At 37.4% G+C, this 18,282-nt stretch overlaps 1 protein-coding gene across 4 annotated transcripts in view; it reads right to left on the bottom strand.

Annotated features, from left to right (window-relative positions):
- Nucleotides 1-18,282, bottom strand: part of ARID2 (AT-rich interaction domain 2) — a 101,676-nt gene that overhangs the window by 2,471 nt on the left and 80,923 nt on the right. For 3 of the 4 annotated variants that reach the window (XM_086748370.1, XM_086748367.1, XM_086748382.1), the window contains 5 exons: nt 10,699-10,847; nt 6,707-6,845; nt 6,522-6,607; nt 1,146-1,269; nt 964-1,055 (listed from right to left, as the gene is read on the bottom strand). In XM_086748370.1, the coding sequence (XP_086604496.1) occupies nt 964-1,055; nt 1,146-1,269; nt 6,522-6,607; nt 6,707-6,845; nt 10,699-10,847 (590 nt within the window). The remainder of the gene's footprint in view (nt 1-963; nt 1,056-1,145; nt 1,270-6,521; nt 6,608-6,706; nt 6,846-10,698; nt 10,848-18,282) is intronic. The other variant, XM_086748377.1, reaches the window with a different exon arrangement.

Genomic DNA, 18,282 nt, shown 5'->3' with positions numbered 1-18,282 from the left:
TAATGCCAACACTTGTAGAGAAGAAGGGTATACTACAGCACAGAAAATCCCACAAACACCTTATCAATATGTGGAACACTATTTCTGTGACAGGTATATAATATGTATACATGTACCCCAATTCGGTGGCTGAAGACAGCAGGAGGGTTTCTACAACCAGTATCAAGACTCTTTTGTTTAGAACTACAACTAGGAAATTCCTCCCTGTGACCAGGTTTTTGAAGAACAGAAAAAAATTAACAGAGTCTTATTAGAAAAAAATTACTTCCGCTATTATGAAGCTGAAATGATGCAAAATAAAACCAAGAAAACACTCAGCTTGTAAATTCCTGGAAAAAAACGGAAGCAGCACGCACGGTGATTTCTGGCACAGTAACTAACCACTACTCCTTCTGCACCATAAAGAACGTTTCCTGCTTAGTATCACAAGTCAGTATTGGTCCATTTACTTACTGAAGGATCTTCTACAAGTGAGAAGAAAGCCGAGTAATTTATTAGACTAAGTTTGGGTTTATTAGACCCAAATTCGGAGGGGAAAGCAACAGTGTGGAACGCAACCACTCCACAGTTTAAGAAAATTCACCCCTTTCTCAAGTTGAGGTAAAAGGGTACCGCCAATGGGCAGCTGCTTACAGAATTATTATTTTCAGAGTCACACAGTACTGCCTTCAGGACGAAAAGGGACAGACCCACAGAAACTTCTCTCAGCTGTCTCCAAAAAGTTAACCTATCAAATTTACCAAACACATTTCAAAAGTCTGGATCACAAAATACTGTCTTAAGTAAGATGATGCTGAGCACTCGTGTGGGGAACTAAACAGTGCAGAACTGATAGAGAAATGGTACTGTTGATATACTTAATGTTTGTTTTTAAATGATAGGTAAAACATATCTTTTTTTTGGTACTTAAAAGAACAGAAACAACATTGCCCATTGGTATTAGAAGAATCATACGATGCTTACCTGCGACCACATTCTGAATATTTACCAATATTTTTTAATATTAAGGCAGCTGTTAATCGGATGTGTTTAGTTATTGGTCCCTCTTTTTCATCCTACAGAAGTAAAGAGGGAAAAAAAAATGTAAAAGCCTCATAGTAGCAGGCAACAATTAACATCTAATACTTGAGTCAAACAATACTAACTGTGAAATCTCTGAAGACAAGGTTTCTTGATCCCCTCCTTAATGCCATTAGGGCAGCACTCGGATGATTCACAATGGCCTTCTGTGCTCTGGGAGTAGAGGCAGTACCCCCTGCAGCTGGCTGCCTACATTAGTAAAGAAAGAATGAATGAAAATAAGCTTTGCACCACTTTCTAGAAGATTAACAACTCTGAAAATTTATTTTGACAATTTTTTAACCTATCTGAACAGAGACACAAAGATCCATTAACACTTGGTGCTGACAGGTCATTTGCTTTTTATTTCCACAGAGATAAACCTTATTGCAAAGCCTTCAGAAGAGTCACGGCCTTTATTTTATGTTTAAAAAAAAAAAAGAAAAAAAGAAAAAAACTTTCTTGAAGAAGTACTGCTCATCACCCATGACATTTGTGATGGAAAAGTAATATATTGTACTAATGACACAGCCACTTCCTGAAGTGTACCTACTTAAGGGAATGTTTTCTCAGCCAGGCTTTAACAGGAACTGTGATAGCAGCTATGCAAATGTCATCTGAGATTTGGCCAGAGAATGTCCTTAAAATACAGCTATTCAAAACTCGACACAGCTCACTGGGACCATTAGACACTAAGACAATATAAAATACACATTAACTGTGGTTAGTGAGGAGTAATATAAAGTAACGTGATAGAAGTTATGATCTAAGACATAAAACATCCAAGTGTTAAACCAGATCAAACATTCGTAAAACCAATTACCTGTTACTGCAGCTTTTAGATCGAGATTAATGAATTAAGCAGGGTATTTTATAAAGCTGCTACAAATAACAAACAGCAGAAGCAAATTCTCCATTTTCAGTATTAACACTGAAGTCAAAGCTCTATTTCATGTAAAACTTTAAAATTACTCATACAATTAGACTTTAGAATGTACAAATATGCAACTTCACTTAACGAGTAAGACTCATAATGACATCTCAAAGAAAGTTTTGCGGTATCAATGGTGAAAAATATCACCACGTTTCAATATATTGAACAATATAAAGTCTTTTAATACCCTAGCAGAACCTGATTAGAAGCGCAAGTAGTGCTTACTTGCAAATAAATGTAGCATAAATCAAATGTAAATGTTCCATTTTTCAAAATGAAAGTTAGCCTGTCAGAGTATTATTTGGGCATCTTTCCCTGTAAGTAAATATTCTAAGAATAAAACTTCAATTCTCTCTTCAGAGAGACTTTCTTCGTAATCTGAAATTCTAACAACACGGAAACCTAGTTAAAAATTAGAAAAAGGGTTCATATAAATGGTTTTAAACCACAAAATAGAAAATGAAGAAGTAGTAACAGACAGACTCCTCTCTAAAAACTTAGCTCATAATCACGCTGTCATCCTTCCCTGAATGGAAATAAGAATTTGAACACCTTTATGAAGTAAAGGGAGAAGGGCAGGGACTGAATTAAGAAACTACTGGGCAATTACATATGTTTCTAGGAGACTGAGTACCACAGTAAAGGAATTACCATCTTCATTTTCCTTTTCTGAAACATTTTTGTTTTCCTTGTATCAAAAAGGACAAGGATTCATCAATGGAGGATGTTCTGAAGGTCTCTCTTCAACAGCTATCATACTACATTTTTAAAGTTGAAGTACTATTGCCTTGATTCTAGAAATACTGAAAAAGGGATAATTGTAATAAATTAGGAAGATATTAGAAGATTATCTTCTCTTTTTGATTTTGGAAAAAAAAAGTTGATAAGAAGTTATTGAGATATCAAATGGACTGGCTTGTGCCTGTGGGCAAGTATCTCTCTCAAGATGAATTTCTTTAATTATATTATCAACTTAACTTCAAACCATATCATTCATCTTGTCATTTGAAGTTATCTCCTGCCCCATTCCCATGGTGCATGAAGAATATTTTTGGTAGCTCATGCTACCATCTTTGCTTCAGTGGCAACAAGGAAAAAAAAATTAATGTGAATCTAAAAAGATTCAAATGCACAAAGCTACAGTCAACATACAGTTAATTGCTAGTGCTACCTGACCTTCCAGAACGTAATATTCAGCTACCTCTGAAAACCAGAAGAGGAAGAGTTAATAGAATACAACTTTAAAAGCAAAGAAATACAGAATTAAGGTATACAACCAACTGTAACGTAGCTTGACTTTGCCTACCTGGTTCTAGCAAAAGCCATTACAGATTTTGTCAAGTACGTATGGTGTTACGACAGACAGAAATGATGACGCGGGCAATGGGCCCTTCTTTGTTACACAGATTTTACTTCCAGCACCAGCAACTCCCACTCTATTCTGCACTCTCCGAGGTAGGTGTAGTTTTACTAAATGGTGAGGAATTAAGTGAAGAAAGTTGGCCTAATTAACGCCTATAAGTTGATGGCTTAAACATACTTCATCTCAGCACCAGTTTTTTCAGTTGGTTCAGCTCCCTACAAGAGTTTAGTCACACCGACTAAACTCAGCAGTGGTGTGCTGATATATCTGACAAGTTTCTAGGACTCAACAAAAAATAAATGAAGCCAAAACTTTGTAAGCCAGCTTTCAGACATGACCATGCAAGCCAACCTGAGGTGACCTGCTGGAGCGAGCTTAGGGTTTCATGTGACAAGTCACCGATTCCGGAAAGCAAACCCTCAAGTCTTGCCTCCCTCAGGTAGCTAGATGCTCTTTTCAGCTGTGCAAATGTTAACTCTGTAGCAGTGCTGTAGGACTGTGTGGGCTACATATTACATGGAATCAAAATATTCCTGTTTGGTAAAAGATGAGTAACGGAGACATGAGGGATGAGAGTAAAAGTAATGGATAGGGAACCTCTGTGATTTCATAAACACCTGAGCGTATTAACTGTCATGAGTGCTGACAGAGAAAGGTCTCATCCCTTCCTTTTGTTCCAGCCCACCTCCTCTACTGGTATCCAACTGACTGTAAGGCAAGAGTATTCCACTCATCTGGCAAACCCACTTTTTGACCGATTTTTTTTTTTTTTTTTTAAAACAGAATTGATTTACTATGCAATCAGACAAAAACTAAAACTAGTTCCCTCATTGTAAGCAGTGCATAGCCATGAGAAGGAACAAGGGACAGCAGGGAGAGTCAAAACATTCTACTTTGAGTAGCTGAATGCTCTTACCTGAAATCACATCCTTATTATCTTGTGATACTGCAGTCTCAATATTTCAGCAAGAACTGGTTACGCATATAAATTCCTGCTTTCTGAATTTGACCTAATTAGGGAATTCTGCCTTGGAAGAAGGGATGTATAAACATTTTTTCTAATATGAGTACCTGTGCCAATTTTAAAGAAGTCTGTGAGGACAGAGAGCTACTGAATGTGTTACCTGCATAGAATCATAGAATGGTTAGAGTTGGAAGGGACCTTCAAAGGTCATCTAGTCCAACCCCCCTGCAAGAAGCAGGGACATCCCTGACTAGATCAGGTTGCTCAGAGCCTCATCCAGCCTGGCCTTGAACGTTTCCAGGGATGGGGCTTCCACCACTTCTCTGGGCAACCTGTTCCAGTGTTCTACAACTCGCATTGTAAAATTTTTTTTCCTAATTTTCAATCTAAATCTACCTCCCTCTATTTTAAAACCATTGCCTCTCGTCGTATCACAACAGGCCCTACTGAACAGTCTCTCCTCATCTTTCCTGTAGGCCCCCTGGAGGTACTGGAAGACCGCTATCAGGTCTCCCCGGAGCCTCCTCTTCTCCAGGCTGAACAGCCCCAACTCTCTCAGCCTGTCCTCATAGGAAAGGTGCTCCAGCCCTTTTATCATCTTCGTGGCCCTCCTCTGGACCTTCTCCAACTGGTCCATGTCCTTCTTATGTTGGGGGCTCCAGAACTGGACACAATACTCCAGGTGGGGTCTCACCAGGGCAGAGTAGAGGGGCAGAATCACCTCCCTCGACCTGCTGGCCACACTCCTCCTGATGCAGCCCAGGATGCGGTTGGCCAGAGCACATTGCTGGCTCATGTTGAACTTCTCATCCACCAGCACTCCCAAGTCCTTCTCCTCAGGGCTGCTCTCAATCCATTCCCCGCCCAGCCTGTATTTGTGCCTGGGATTGCCACAACCCAGGTGCAGGACCTTGCACTTGGCCTGGTTGAACTTCATGAGGTTGGCATGGGCCCACCTCTCCAGCCGGTCAAGGTCCCTCTGGATGGCATCCCTCCCTCCCAGCGTGTTGACGGCACCACACAACTTGGTGTCATTGGCAAACTTGCTGAGGGTGCACTCTATCCCACTGTCCATATCGCCGACAAAGATGTTGAACAGGGCCGTGCAAGATAAAACATTCTTGAAAAGGCAGAGCTGAGATCAAAACACGCTAGTAGATGCTATCAGCTCTACACTTCTCACTTACCAAGAATTTAAGACTACATTACCATCATTCCTCATTTTGTGGTTTTCAGAGGTCTGAATGTTGTTCAGTGTAATGAAGCAAGGCACCATAAAGCAATCTTAAGTCTGTGTTAAGAAGTTTGTTTACATTAAAAAATAAAAGGACTCCCAAACTCAATTTCTCAGCTTTCATATTCAACTTTCTCTGCTGCCTCCAGCAGTTTGGCAGCAATTTAACTAGCCACAGAACAGGGTGCAGAAATCTGCCTGGGACCATGTAATTACATCTTTAGCTTGCAACAAAGAGATTCCAGCTAGTTACTAACAAAGACCTAGTCTTAATACACCTCTACAAGTAACTGAACCCTGAATAACTCCATTATTAACAAAACCATCTCTACAACCCCCAGCAATGGGGTTGTGCTCTCCAATATTAATTCCAGATGGCTGATATCATTTTGGGGAAAAGGAGAGCCAAAGCGGATTCCAGGTAGCAGCACAAAATTAGAAGACTCATAGGAGTTGGTATTTATCTTGTTTGCTTGTTTAAAGGGAAGTTTATTACAAGAGTCCCTGGATCAAATCAGCCCAAATTTAGACCACAAAACTGGAAGGAATACAGCAAGTTACAAGACAATCCATCGCACTTGTATGAAACAGCTGAACTGTATGCAACAAATAACTTCCTATTTAGAGTATAAGCACTTTCTAGTCACAATAAAATCTTATAAAATGCTGTCCAGTTGGGAAAAAACAGGAAAATATGTTGAGAACAACGTTCATCACAGGGTACTGACCCATATGATATACCTTAAAAAATTATCTGTTCTTTTTATGATAACTGCAATCACATCTCTCACATCAGACCCTCTTTTGCCCATTTTATCTTACTGTAATGGACCTGAAATATGATTACTGTTACAAAGTCTACAAATGCAGAGTTTCACCTGATAAGCCAAGTTACAAATACACAAATTCTTCCCATAATTTCCATTCTCTTATTTTCTCTATTGCTAATGAAGCTCAGGTCTCTTACTTATTGGAAGGCTTCTGATTTCCTGCTTGTCCATGTTCATCTTGCTTTAATCCTGCAAGCAAAGCATCTCTGGAACAGTGCTTATCCTGTTTGGGGAAAAGAGAAAGATAGTGAGAAAGGTGTTTGAAAATTTACCATGAAATTCCTATTATTTCATGAAGCAATATGTGAAAGAAAATATGCACCTGTAAATGGGTAATGAAGGAAAACCTCTGCCGCTGGAAAGGCTCACATCCCTCCCATAAGCACTGCCCGGGATAGACATCTTTTCCTCCATGTTCAGTTGCTGCATGATAGAAAACTTGTGATGGTGTTTGAAACCACCTACAAAAAGAGAGGGAGGGGAATTTAAGCGTTGTTTTCCAGTTAATGGTGAAGTGCAAGTATCACAAACAGGAACCCACAGTGGCTAAACATTTTTATTTTCTGAAATGAGACATGCATTGATAAATGGAAAGTCACAAAATTTTAGAAGGAAAAACATGTATATATATATAACAGTGAGCTACCAATAAATGGCAATGATTTTGCCAAATCCAACTGAAACATTATGATTCTGATTTTCTGTTTATACTTTACCAAAGAAATAATGAATGTTAATTCCAACAGATCCATTATCTACAATACAAGCAAAATACAGTAATAAACAGCTAAAAAATTTGGGTTTCATGTATTCCTTTTCCTGTTTTCCTTCTTTACTGGCAGTCATATTCAGACTTTACTTAAACTTTAATTTGGAAAAAGAGACGCACACCATTCACCCCATTTGATCTCAACATCGCATGCTTGTCAAAACTGATAGAATAAGAGATCAATCTAAAATTAGTGCTCTTTAGCATCTGAAATATAAATATTGGGAAAATGGCTAGATATAATTTTGTGATGTACATTGAAGCAAAAAAAATGTCACTTACGTGACCGTTTTTAACATCTTCACTGAAACCTCATTTTTGAAATCACAGAATAGTTTGAATTGGAAGGGATCTTTAAAGGTCATCTAGTCCAACCCCCCCTGCAAGGGGCAGGGACATCTCCAACCAGATCAGGTTGCTCAGAGCCCTGTTGAACCTGGCCTTGAATGTTTCCAGGGATGAGGCATCCACCACCTCTCTGGCTAACCTGTTCCAGTGTTTCACCACCCTCACTCTAAAAAAATTTTTCCTAATATCTAATCTAAATGGTGACCTCCAGTCAGAGACTTACAGCAAGCAGTCAAGAATGAAGCAACATCAAACCTACAGCTGCTGTTCACGGACAAGGTGAAGTCAGAACTCTCAGCATATGAACAGCAGATCACTAGAAGCTTTGATCCAGCCACCTCATTTCATATCCTACTACTCATTTCATCACTGTCCACTATGCAAACATATCTGCAATCGATACGTAGGCCTAAGTATGCAGATACTGTTACCTGAGCCCTATAAAGGTGTCAAAGCGCTTATTTCCCCACAGACAAGTCTTAGTTATAAAATGAATCCTACTGCCATAACCACCTGTAATACAGCAATTACCTTCTGCATCGGCCACAAATACTACTCTCTTAAAAGCATTAATCTTTTCCACGCCAGTGGGCCCTTACTGAAGGGAAGCTGGGAAGAAGAAATACCTGCCTCTTGCTGTTGATCCAGACAGCCCATAATAGAAAATGAAAATACAATGTTCACATTTACAATGGCTCAACAGCAAAAGTTGATGTTTCAGAGGACAGAAAGATGTCTTTCCACAATAAAGGGGAAAGTCAGTAAGTAAGCTTAAGCCCGGCACAAACCTATTTATGAATAATTCCTGGCACACATGAAACAAATTTCATGGCACAAGTGAAACCCAAAACGTAGCTTAAAATATTTTATTCAACGTGGCAAGGCTTTAAGAAAAATAAAGCTATTTTCTATAGTGGCTCAATTCACTGTATAATACATTCAGTTTTGTACTTCAATCACTGATCTAAGACGACTCAAATTTACTACCACTTTACAGAGAAAAACTATTTTTTCCTTAAAGAAACATCTAAAAATACAGTAATAATAATAATAAAAAAGCTTAAGTACTGAGAATATGGTCAGTTGAGTCTAGACTCTTGTTTCCCACTTAATTTCTCCACCATTCTGTTCAGCTGCTGAACAGAACATTAAACTAATGGCTGACTTGACAGGCAGTGGAGACTCAATAGCATTTCCAATTTACTTTTTAAATACAAAACAATTCAAGAGCAGATATCCCCTGCCTACCTGTGAAACAAAACAGCAGCTTTTAAATTGAGCTGAATACAATTACCAGGACTTGCAGACAGCTGAACTTCTAAGGAAAACACCTACTTTCTGTTACATCCTCCATGCAAAGCACTGCGCTGACTGACACCTTTCAGAGTTTTACTTCCACTTCAGATACTAAACCTGAATGCATCTGCAAGAGGCCAATCGTTACCACTATTTGCATAATTGGGCCTGATCTGGTTGTGGTCTTCAGACATTACTAAACCTGTTGCACTTTTATTTCAAAATCTTGGTATAATGTTTCCTAATTCAGTTCTAAAAAAACAAAACACCAGAACCCACACCCACGCCACTGGCACATTGCTGACTGCAGAAGCCAAGATAGTGGGTAGAAAAGAACATACTATTTTATTTATTCGTATTTAATCTGATTCTCAATAAAATGTTTCTGAAGGCCTTCACTGCCTTCCGCAATAGATCCTGGAAGGGAAACTTAATGCTAGGAAGTTGTGACAATTAAACTAAAGAACATGTATAGAGAAACAGGCACAAATGACTGTATCAAATTTGTCTGTCGTATCTTTCTGGTTAATTGTGAAAATCATGAAAGAAACACTGTTCTACCATTCTACTATGATGAACCTGTCTGTTTAGCACCTCGGGGGGGAAGAAGGAAAAAAAAAAAAAGAAAAAAAAAAAAAAGAATCACTAAGCAACCATGAATGAAACCAAGTTGTGGATGTAAAGTTCAGAGAGTAGGCTTCCTGTTTCCTGCTTAAGCAACCTAATAAAACCAGCTGAGAGCTATAAATAAAAGTTACAATAACAGGTGGCAATTCCAGATTTTTCTTTACGTCTGTTAGAAGCGGGAAGCCTACAGAAAATTTGATGCTCCTGTGTTTAATCAGGCTGTTCAAGGAATACAGATAAACGATATACACTGAGGAAGATGCTAACAACATTTTGGTTCTCCCTTCACCACAGAGAATGCTGAGTATAATGTTTATCTGAGCTGGTTTTAGACTGAAGCTGAAATAAGTATTTCAGAAGTGAAAGACAGCAAAAGAATAAGAACAATGTGTCACATGGACTACAATCTTGTCCTACAACGATGAAGTGTCTCACCCTTTTTCATGCCCATCCTATATGTTATGCAATTTCTCTCACTGTTTTCAAAGTGGCTATTTGACAACTACCATAGTTTCACCAATCTGTACCCTCCACTGAAAACTAAGCATATTCACATACTTATGTTATTTGAAAAATCAATGTCAAGATCTACATAGTGGTAACAAGGACAGTATCATGTTTTTATAAGCCTACATCCAGAAACCTGCTAGCTCAACTCCTCTCTCTTTTAAGGACAACAATAACAAATTCAAAAAAGTCTAATCATTGCTGTCTAATCTTAAGGCTAAATTCCTTTTTATTTCCTTTCATCACAATGGAGTCCTATGGCAAAAAAAAAAAATGGTATCATAATTACTAGAACTAGTCAAAAATCTAAATAAGATTTTGACCAGGACATAGAAGTGCAACACCTTGCTCTTGCAAAACTGGAAACACAGGAAAGATTAACAGCTGGAAACAGCAGAAAATGTCAAGACATGATTTGTAACTGGTGTACAGTAACTATTTTCGTATTTACAACACAGAGAACAAGCTTCAGAGCTAGGATTTTTTTTTTTAAAGTACATGACAGCATTTTATTACTGAAGAATCCATCTATTACAAGAAAGCCACATAATACTCATTTTATGCTCTGAAGCACAATTGAGAGCAGTTAAATGTCTTGCATTCCCCCCTCTCAGCTTTAGCTTCCTCAACCTTCCTTTTCTTTTCGCCACAGAAAAATTACAAGGTAACTTAAGCAAACAGAATGGACAGAACTTGCAGAGTCACCTTCTATATATAAGCATCTGTTATGAATTAGTAAAAGGTAGTTAAATAAAGGAGCCATTTACTTTTTACAAGATTGCCACAGACACATGAAGTTCTGTCCAGGTTTTTTCATTTGCTCTGCGTGCTGACTTGCTGCAGTGTATGAAGGTGGCTGCAAATTCATCTGCTGGCCCTGTACTTGTACTGTTGGTATCGACGTTGCAGGTGTGCTCTGTAGAAAAAGTTAAAACACCGTTTTAAACAGGAGTGATTTCAAGACTTGACATACATTTTATTGTTTGTTCAAAGACCTTTTGTTTTACACTTTAATCCACCACAAGTTTTCAGATTTTAACTCTGTATAAGCATTAATATACACAATAACATCAGGGACATACAACTTTTACACTTTAGTATTTATGCAGAAGTTTCTAATATTCAAATTACTAAACCTTATGCTCAAATTCAAATACAGAACTAAGACTGCAAAGGAATTTCTCGAACACACTAGTGGAGCAAAGGTTTGCATTATTTTGCAAAGGCTTTATTTGTTCTTTAAGAAAAAAAAAAGCACGTAAACTTAAGGGGTTGCAATATCATCAGCACAGGGAGTAGCTTGCTTTTCTATGTAAATGTAAGAGAAAATATTGCTAAAAAGTAAAATGAGCACTGATACATCTAAAATTGTTTTACATTATTTGATGAAATGGTTTATGCGCTGCATCTGTGGAATTCTTGAACTGCTGCATTAGTACACATAAGCCTGTGTTACAGAGTGAGTAAGAAAAGAAAAAGTAATAAAAGAGTAAGAAATAATTGAACAATGCTGAAGAAATCCTCAACGACCAGTAGGCTCCAACTATGACAAACCATTTTCTCTATAAAACTTGGCAAATGATACAATTCTTCAAGCTCCTGCAAAACCAGCCAGCACATGTACCTTTACAGAGAACACCACATGCTTACAATGCCCAAACGTGCCGTACAGCTGGCATACAGTGAAATACCACCATTTCAGAAAGGACAAGGATGTTCCCTTTGCTCCCCTGCAATATTACAAGGCATTTATTTTAACAGTGAATAAAAATTATCTTACAAGTGATCTAAAAAAGATAAAAACAAAGCCAAAATATGTCAATTTTATTTCTTTTTCTGAATAACAGATACTCAATGTTGGACTTCCCCATTTCGGAACAGCATTTATGTCAGAACACTCTTTTTCTTCTTTCTTTTTTCCTGGAAGGCTATGGCCAGCAAGATGTTTCTAGAGATGATGACAATAAAAAATTCAGCTTTTGAGTATTACCTAGGAATGAAGAACTAATATCCCTTTCTTCCCTCTTTAAAAGGGACCAAACAAAATCTATTTCAAAACTGTGTTTAAGAATATTATAAAAGAAGCACTTTCAATATTCTGTTTACATCTTTACAGCTCTGTTACTCAATAGCTTTAGACTTCAACTATAAACAAACAATTAACTGCAAGTTCTAACATTTCATTTGCATCTTGATCTTGAGATTTCTTCCTGCTACTCTCTGTTGGCATTGTGGACAACAGTCACACAAGGTAAGGAATTAGTAACTACCACAAATCATAAAATGCTAATAATATGACCAAAACGACAGCAAAAAAGCCTCATCAAAACCCAAACGCTTCCCATAATCAAGCATAAATCGTGATAAACATAAGGCAAAACTCAGCAAAACTCCTCAACACAGTATGGCTATTGTATGATGCCTGTGACCTGTGTGCAAAAAGTAGTAAGAAAGGACTCTTGACTCCATTAGTCATAACTACAAATTATTTTTAACTCTGCAGAGATTTTAATCTAAAGACCTCTAAGCTATTTTACAGATTGGGTAATGAATCTTACAACGTATCTTTTAAGAAAAAGCAAACACAAGTGGAGCCTTTTAAGGTGAACGTCCCTTTAACAAGGCATTTTTAAAGCGAAGCTGAAAGTAAAATCGAGTGTCAGCGCTCCAGCTTGTTTTGCAATCTTCACTTGGCATCCTAGTATCAATACACTACGATGGTCTTTATGTGACTTTCTATCCCTATAGAACAACACTCATTTAATGTGCCGGAGAGAGAGAGTGAGCTTACTGAATGAATTCAGTATTTAATTTAATTCTCATCATTCAATGTGTGGTTCATGTATTATTTACTCCATTCTAAGCAAACCCTGCAATTAATCCAGAATTATGAATTTTCTCAAGGGTTTTTCTGGCAAGCTCTCCTAGTGGTATTCAAAGGTTTTAATACCGTCTCATTATTATTATTATTATTTTAAACAAGGAGATCTGAGATATAAACCACAAAACGTTACATGCTGAAAATGAAAGAGCACAGAAAGGAAAACAAATTTTCAGGACAAAGACTTAAAATTCAGTTTCCCCTCCCAATTTCTTTTTTTTTTTTAATTTAGTTTAATTTTCCTCCTCACTGAGGAAAAAAAAAGTTGATAAATTGAAAATAAACATGTAAAATAGTTGTTGTTTAGACTTCTATTACTTCCGTACTGCAAAGTAGAGTAGTTTTGCTCAAACTTGTAGCATTAAACGGTTACAACTTCCATGTATTATTAAGTCACATCTAACGCTTGCCTATCAACTGTGGTGATTATATTTTAAAATCAACAGATAAAGCAAAGTTACATTTGTTTTCATAGGTTTTATTTTAGAAACCTAAGTTCTATGTTCAAATATCTCAAAGCTTCCCTCTCTTCCTCTCCCTTTCAAGAGATCAGAAATGCACCTCATTTCTGTTCTCTTTTTTCCCTCCTCTATTTTCACGTATTGATTTGGTAATGCATGATATACAGGACATCACTAAATATGGTATAGCCTTCATTTTTTAGAAGTGAATCTTCTTTTTTTCCAGAGATGTACTTAAAAACACTTGCTATGTGCTACCAAGTTTACAGTACTGATAGGCAATGACTATGCAAACTCACGTATTTCTTTAACACATGGAACTATGACAGACATTTATTTTTCTCCCCAATAAAGTCCTTCTAGAAGTAGCAGCATTGAAAAAAAAGTCCCCACGGCATAAAGATGTCACAAAATTTCCTCTTCTAGCAAAAATATTTAATGATTCCAGGTTGCTCAAGATATGAAACACTCAGTCCTCTAGCACTTCATGGCATCTTTTTATATTCAGATTAGACCTCTCCATGATACGATTTGCAACTGCCACCATTTAGCATTTTTGCAAATCAGATCTCACTGGATCTAAAACGTACCTCTAGCACCATCACTATCTCAGCATGGTTTGTACTGAACTCCTAAAACATAAATACAAACCCTTAATGCCTTACAGCCTACTTACAGAACAGATACGACAGCCTACTTCTAATAAGCAGAAGGAGATTTTATCTCTAGAATGGGTGACTTCAGACTGAGATCGGGGGTGGGAGGATGCGGAGTAGGGGAGTAAGTTCCACAGAGTTATGGAAACTAAGAGTAAAGCTAAGAGCTTTCTGCTATCTACAAAGGACTGTTTACAAACAATACTAATTTATTTTTATGCACAAGAGCTCCTCCACTTGGGCATGCGAGCTCCCTATGTGGCAGGAATTACAAACACTATGGCTTGAGGCCAGAAACAGCCTTCACCTCCACTTCACTGAATCAGTGGTGCCATTCCGGGTACGTATTAATGGCTAACTCTACTGTAGCATGGTATCTGCCCATTTCATTTAAAGCCCTACTGCGCCATCACCAAGAGAACACACTGCATCCCAGCCTGATGGGGGTCTTGATGACGTACAGAGCCAGAGCCACAAGCAGTTTCAAAGCATTAAGCTGCATTTATTTCTCCCACCACTAGTATACTGTGGGTGTGCACAAACATATTCAACTCAACAATAAACAGTTAATTATTAATGAAAATATTTCTCAAAGTATCATAGGATTTACAGTTTAGTATTACAAAAATTTATGTTTAGCTTCTTCATGATAATGAACATCTACAAAAAGGTATCCTGTAAATTGAAAATGAATATAGCAGGATTTGAGTGTGAGGAAGGGGTCAGGTGGATGGGTAGGTAGTAAAATAAATGGTCTTTTCTTTTAAGAAGTTTAAATCTCCTTGCAACAGTGTGCTTCACAAGTGAAGAGCAATAAAAGCACGGAGATTTTGTATTTCAGTACTTCCAGCTGAGAAACTCATTTGCTCTGTGGCTAGGAATGAATTACACCTCCTGGAACTACACACCTGCTTTCTGGTGCATGGTAATTCTCAACTTTCAAAACAACAGAGAGCAAGAGCAAATAGTTAAGGCAACGCCCACACAGTTTTTGCCACCTAAATTTCCACACAAACATGTGGGTGGCCATAAAAGAAACGGGCATGCATTGTTTATGAGGGGATGAGAGTGATGAGCAGGGAAGTAATTAAAAGCCAGATAAGGCAATTTAAATCAGATTTACTCATGTCTAAGAACTTGGTGTGGTATCAGAGCATTCCTTCAAAAAACTCATCATTTGGGACAAACCAACATAGTTATGTTCCAACAGATGTTTTGGAGGCATTTGGAGAAGAGTAAGAAAAAGTGGAAAACAAAAGAAAGTGTACAGGTAGGTAACTGCTCGTTTCTTTTTCATCCACCGGTCCAGCACAATGCCTCAGGAAAGTAATAACCCAGGAACAGGGAACACCAAAATAAAAGCCAAGCCAGAAAGTACAGTGACAGTTCTGTCTCCTCTCAGACTGCATTTCATGGGTTTACAAAATACAGATGGAGATAAAAGAAAAAAAATGCAACACTCTGTATCCTATGTTCCTCTTCTGACATAACCCATATACCTACAGCCCATTTCTTAATAAAAATGAAAAAAATAGAAAGAAAAATCTTTTAAATCAATATATACGTAGTTATTTTTCAGTGAGTTCTGCTGAGAATATTCCCTTCATGTGGAATAACCACAGGTAATACACAGAAGATACTTGTACTTGTCTAACTGGATTTTGACAGCACTACATGAGCTATCCCATATACCAAAGTATATAATTTTCATTATTTTAGTAGGCCATTTAAATCAACATTTTTCGCCCTCAAGCATATAGTACCAGCCCATTTCAAACTACCATTCATATCAGGAAACAAACTTCTACATCCCCTTAAGGATAATTTCACTCTTTTTCTTGCTTTCCCTAGTTTTCATATTGCTGTTCCCTTCCTCCTCTGTTTGTGCATCCTTATCTTCAATTCAAGCATCTTCCCCTTCTCCTCTCTGCCCTTCACAACTAATCATGCTGTAGTTGCACAATCAATACTCCCCTCCCTTTTCTGTCCCCGACATCTCCTTTTCCAGCCTTCCTGTTGGGGTTTTAATTTTATTACAAGTTTTCTTCTTCTATCCCTTTCTCACTTCTCTGAAATACAAGCTGTAGTTTAAAATAAAATTTTAAGATGACAAGCAAAAGGAAATTACACACTAACAGCTTCAGCAGCTATGTAATTTTGCGATAGCTAATATCCCTATATTCTCTATCCCTCACAGTTTTCCTCCATTGGATTGTATTTATTATAAATTTCACACTGTTTGCAGAAACAACCATGTTCTCCTATTTCTTCTGCAAGACAGGTAGTATACATTAGGTGCTGCAGATGCTCAAATGAAAAAGTGTTCCTTAGCTGCTGCCTTTCAAAAAGTCAGAGACAAGGAAGCTGCTTATCACACAAGGAAGACTCTCAAAACAGGAGGGAGAAAACAGAAGATGATACAGGGCCTAAGCTCAAAAGAAGTCATCAGTAAAACTCACACTGAATTCATAAGAATTTGGCTATATCTTAGTATTTCTGGATGTCTTAAAGATACTTGTAAAAGGAGACTCAATATTAGAAATACTTAACATCTGCTTTTCCAGAAAAAAAACCAAATGGCTATTGCAGCTGCTCAGCAGCTTTGGAAAAAAAAAGAACTAGCCAGGATGATTCTGGTAGTGTTTATAGTCCAACACATGAATTTTAAAGGAGAGGTAAAGATCCTTAAAAGTCTTAAGCCAAGCTAAGATGTTCACTGTATCTGAAGAGAGTACTCTAAAGTGGATTCTATTATAAGTCAGTACTTAGCATTATCTTAATAGGTGTCATTCATAAACAGCCATATGTAATGGTTAAGGCAATTAGCTAATGAATTAGATCGTTCACCAAGATAAAAACTAATTAACTCCTTTTCTCCCACATCTCTCTAATTTTGAAGAAAGGAAGGGCATCCTACAGACTGAAGAATGAGCTAACTTACATGGAGTTATTTTCAGCTGCAAATGTGAACTGACTAGCTAACCCAGCCAGCAGCATTTCTATTTGTACAGGTAATGGGAAATGTAGGAGCTGTTAATGGTAGTGACATTAGTGATAGTGTAAAAAAAGAAACTATCAGCACAGAAAATATTATTTTTTTCTCCCCCCCCCCCCTTATCATGATACACGTTATTTAATACAAATGAAACAGCTGTATCGCTCCCCTCTTCTCAATAACCTGGAAGTCTGATAGTTCTGTAGTTGTCTGAGATACAACTGAAAATTCTTGTCAGGCACATGTCCAGGGAATAACTAACCACAAATGATATTTATTCAATTCCAGAGACATAGCCATACCATTGGCTATTTCAGACAAATCCTTAGGAAAGGTACAGCAGAAATTTGAACTGTGAAACAGCTAAAGACTCTCACTGTAAAAAGCAAGGCGTAGCGAATATATTCACACTACAGAAAATCTAGTGCATTGTCCCTGTGCTGCCAACAGACACTTTCATTTTGGTAGAATCATTTACAGTAAGACCAAAGATAAATAACCTATCAGAAAAATACAGATCTCTCTGATAAAACCAAAGTGCAAATTTACGGGTGAGTTCAAAGACATTTTAAGAACATAACTCTGTGCAGTGTGGCACTTAAAAGAAAAAAAAACTTTGTTAACTGTTAGTCGCGATTTCTGATAACTAGATGAAGGAAAGTCAAAGTTTTCAACAGAAATCTAATGTGACACAGAAGAAGTAGCAGCACTAGCCATCACTTGTCAAATTTTGAGTTCTAGCTCTGTTTAAGTCCATAAAGTCTATACCTGCTACCTTGTCAAAAAGAAACAAACAAACTCCAACCAACCAACCAAACAAGGAAGGTAAGAAATAAAGACCTATCTTACCTCAAGGTCAAAATGCACTAACATACACTCCAGACTTGATTTCCTCTCTCTGTTCTGTCAGAATTCTCTGACTGCCAGACCTACTATTCTATTATTTTCACTCCTATTCAGATTAGGAATATTTCCTGGAGAGGGATTTTCTGTCCACGTACAAAACTAAAATAAATTCTAGAGACTGGAATGATCTCGAACATTATTATTTGTACTTATTAATACTCATTAAAATGACAGGCATACCTCATTTCTAGTAAAGTGTTGAGGAGTAACCACCTTCAAATGGTTAAAAAGAAGCTGATCATGGGAAAAAAATGCCCTCTCCAAAGTTTGTCAAACAGAAAAAAACCCCAAACCATGCTTGTTTTTTCAATAAAATATTACAAATATGTTGTAATAAACAAATATAAATATTTCAACAATTTTGCAGAACAATACTTTCTCCTGTCTGTAGTGGACCTCTGAAGCAAGCCTTTGAAGACCACCTTTAAGTGCAAGAACATCAACATATTTCA

Source organism: Chlamydotis macqueenii, chromosome 1 (assembly GCF_036417535.1).
Source record: "Chlamydotis macqueenii isolate bChlMac1 chromosome 1, bChlMac1.mat, whole genome shotgun sequence".
NCBI lineage: Eukaryota > Metazoa > Chordata > Aves > Otidiformes > Otididae > Chlamydotis > Chlamydotis macqueenii.
Note: the sequence above shows the minus strand (reverse complement) of the source record. Positions and strands in the feature narration are given on the sequence as shown.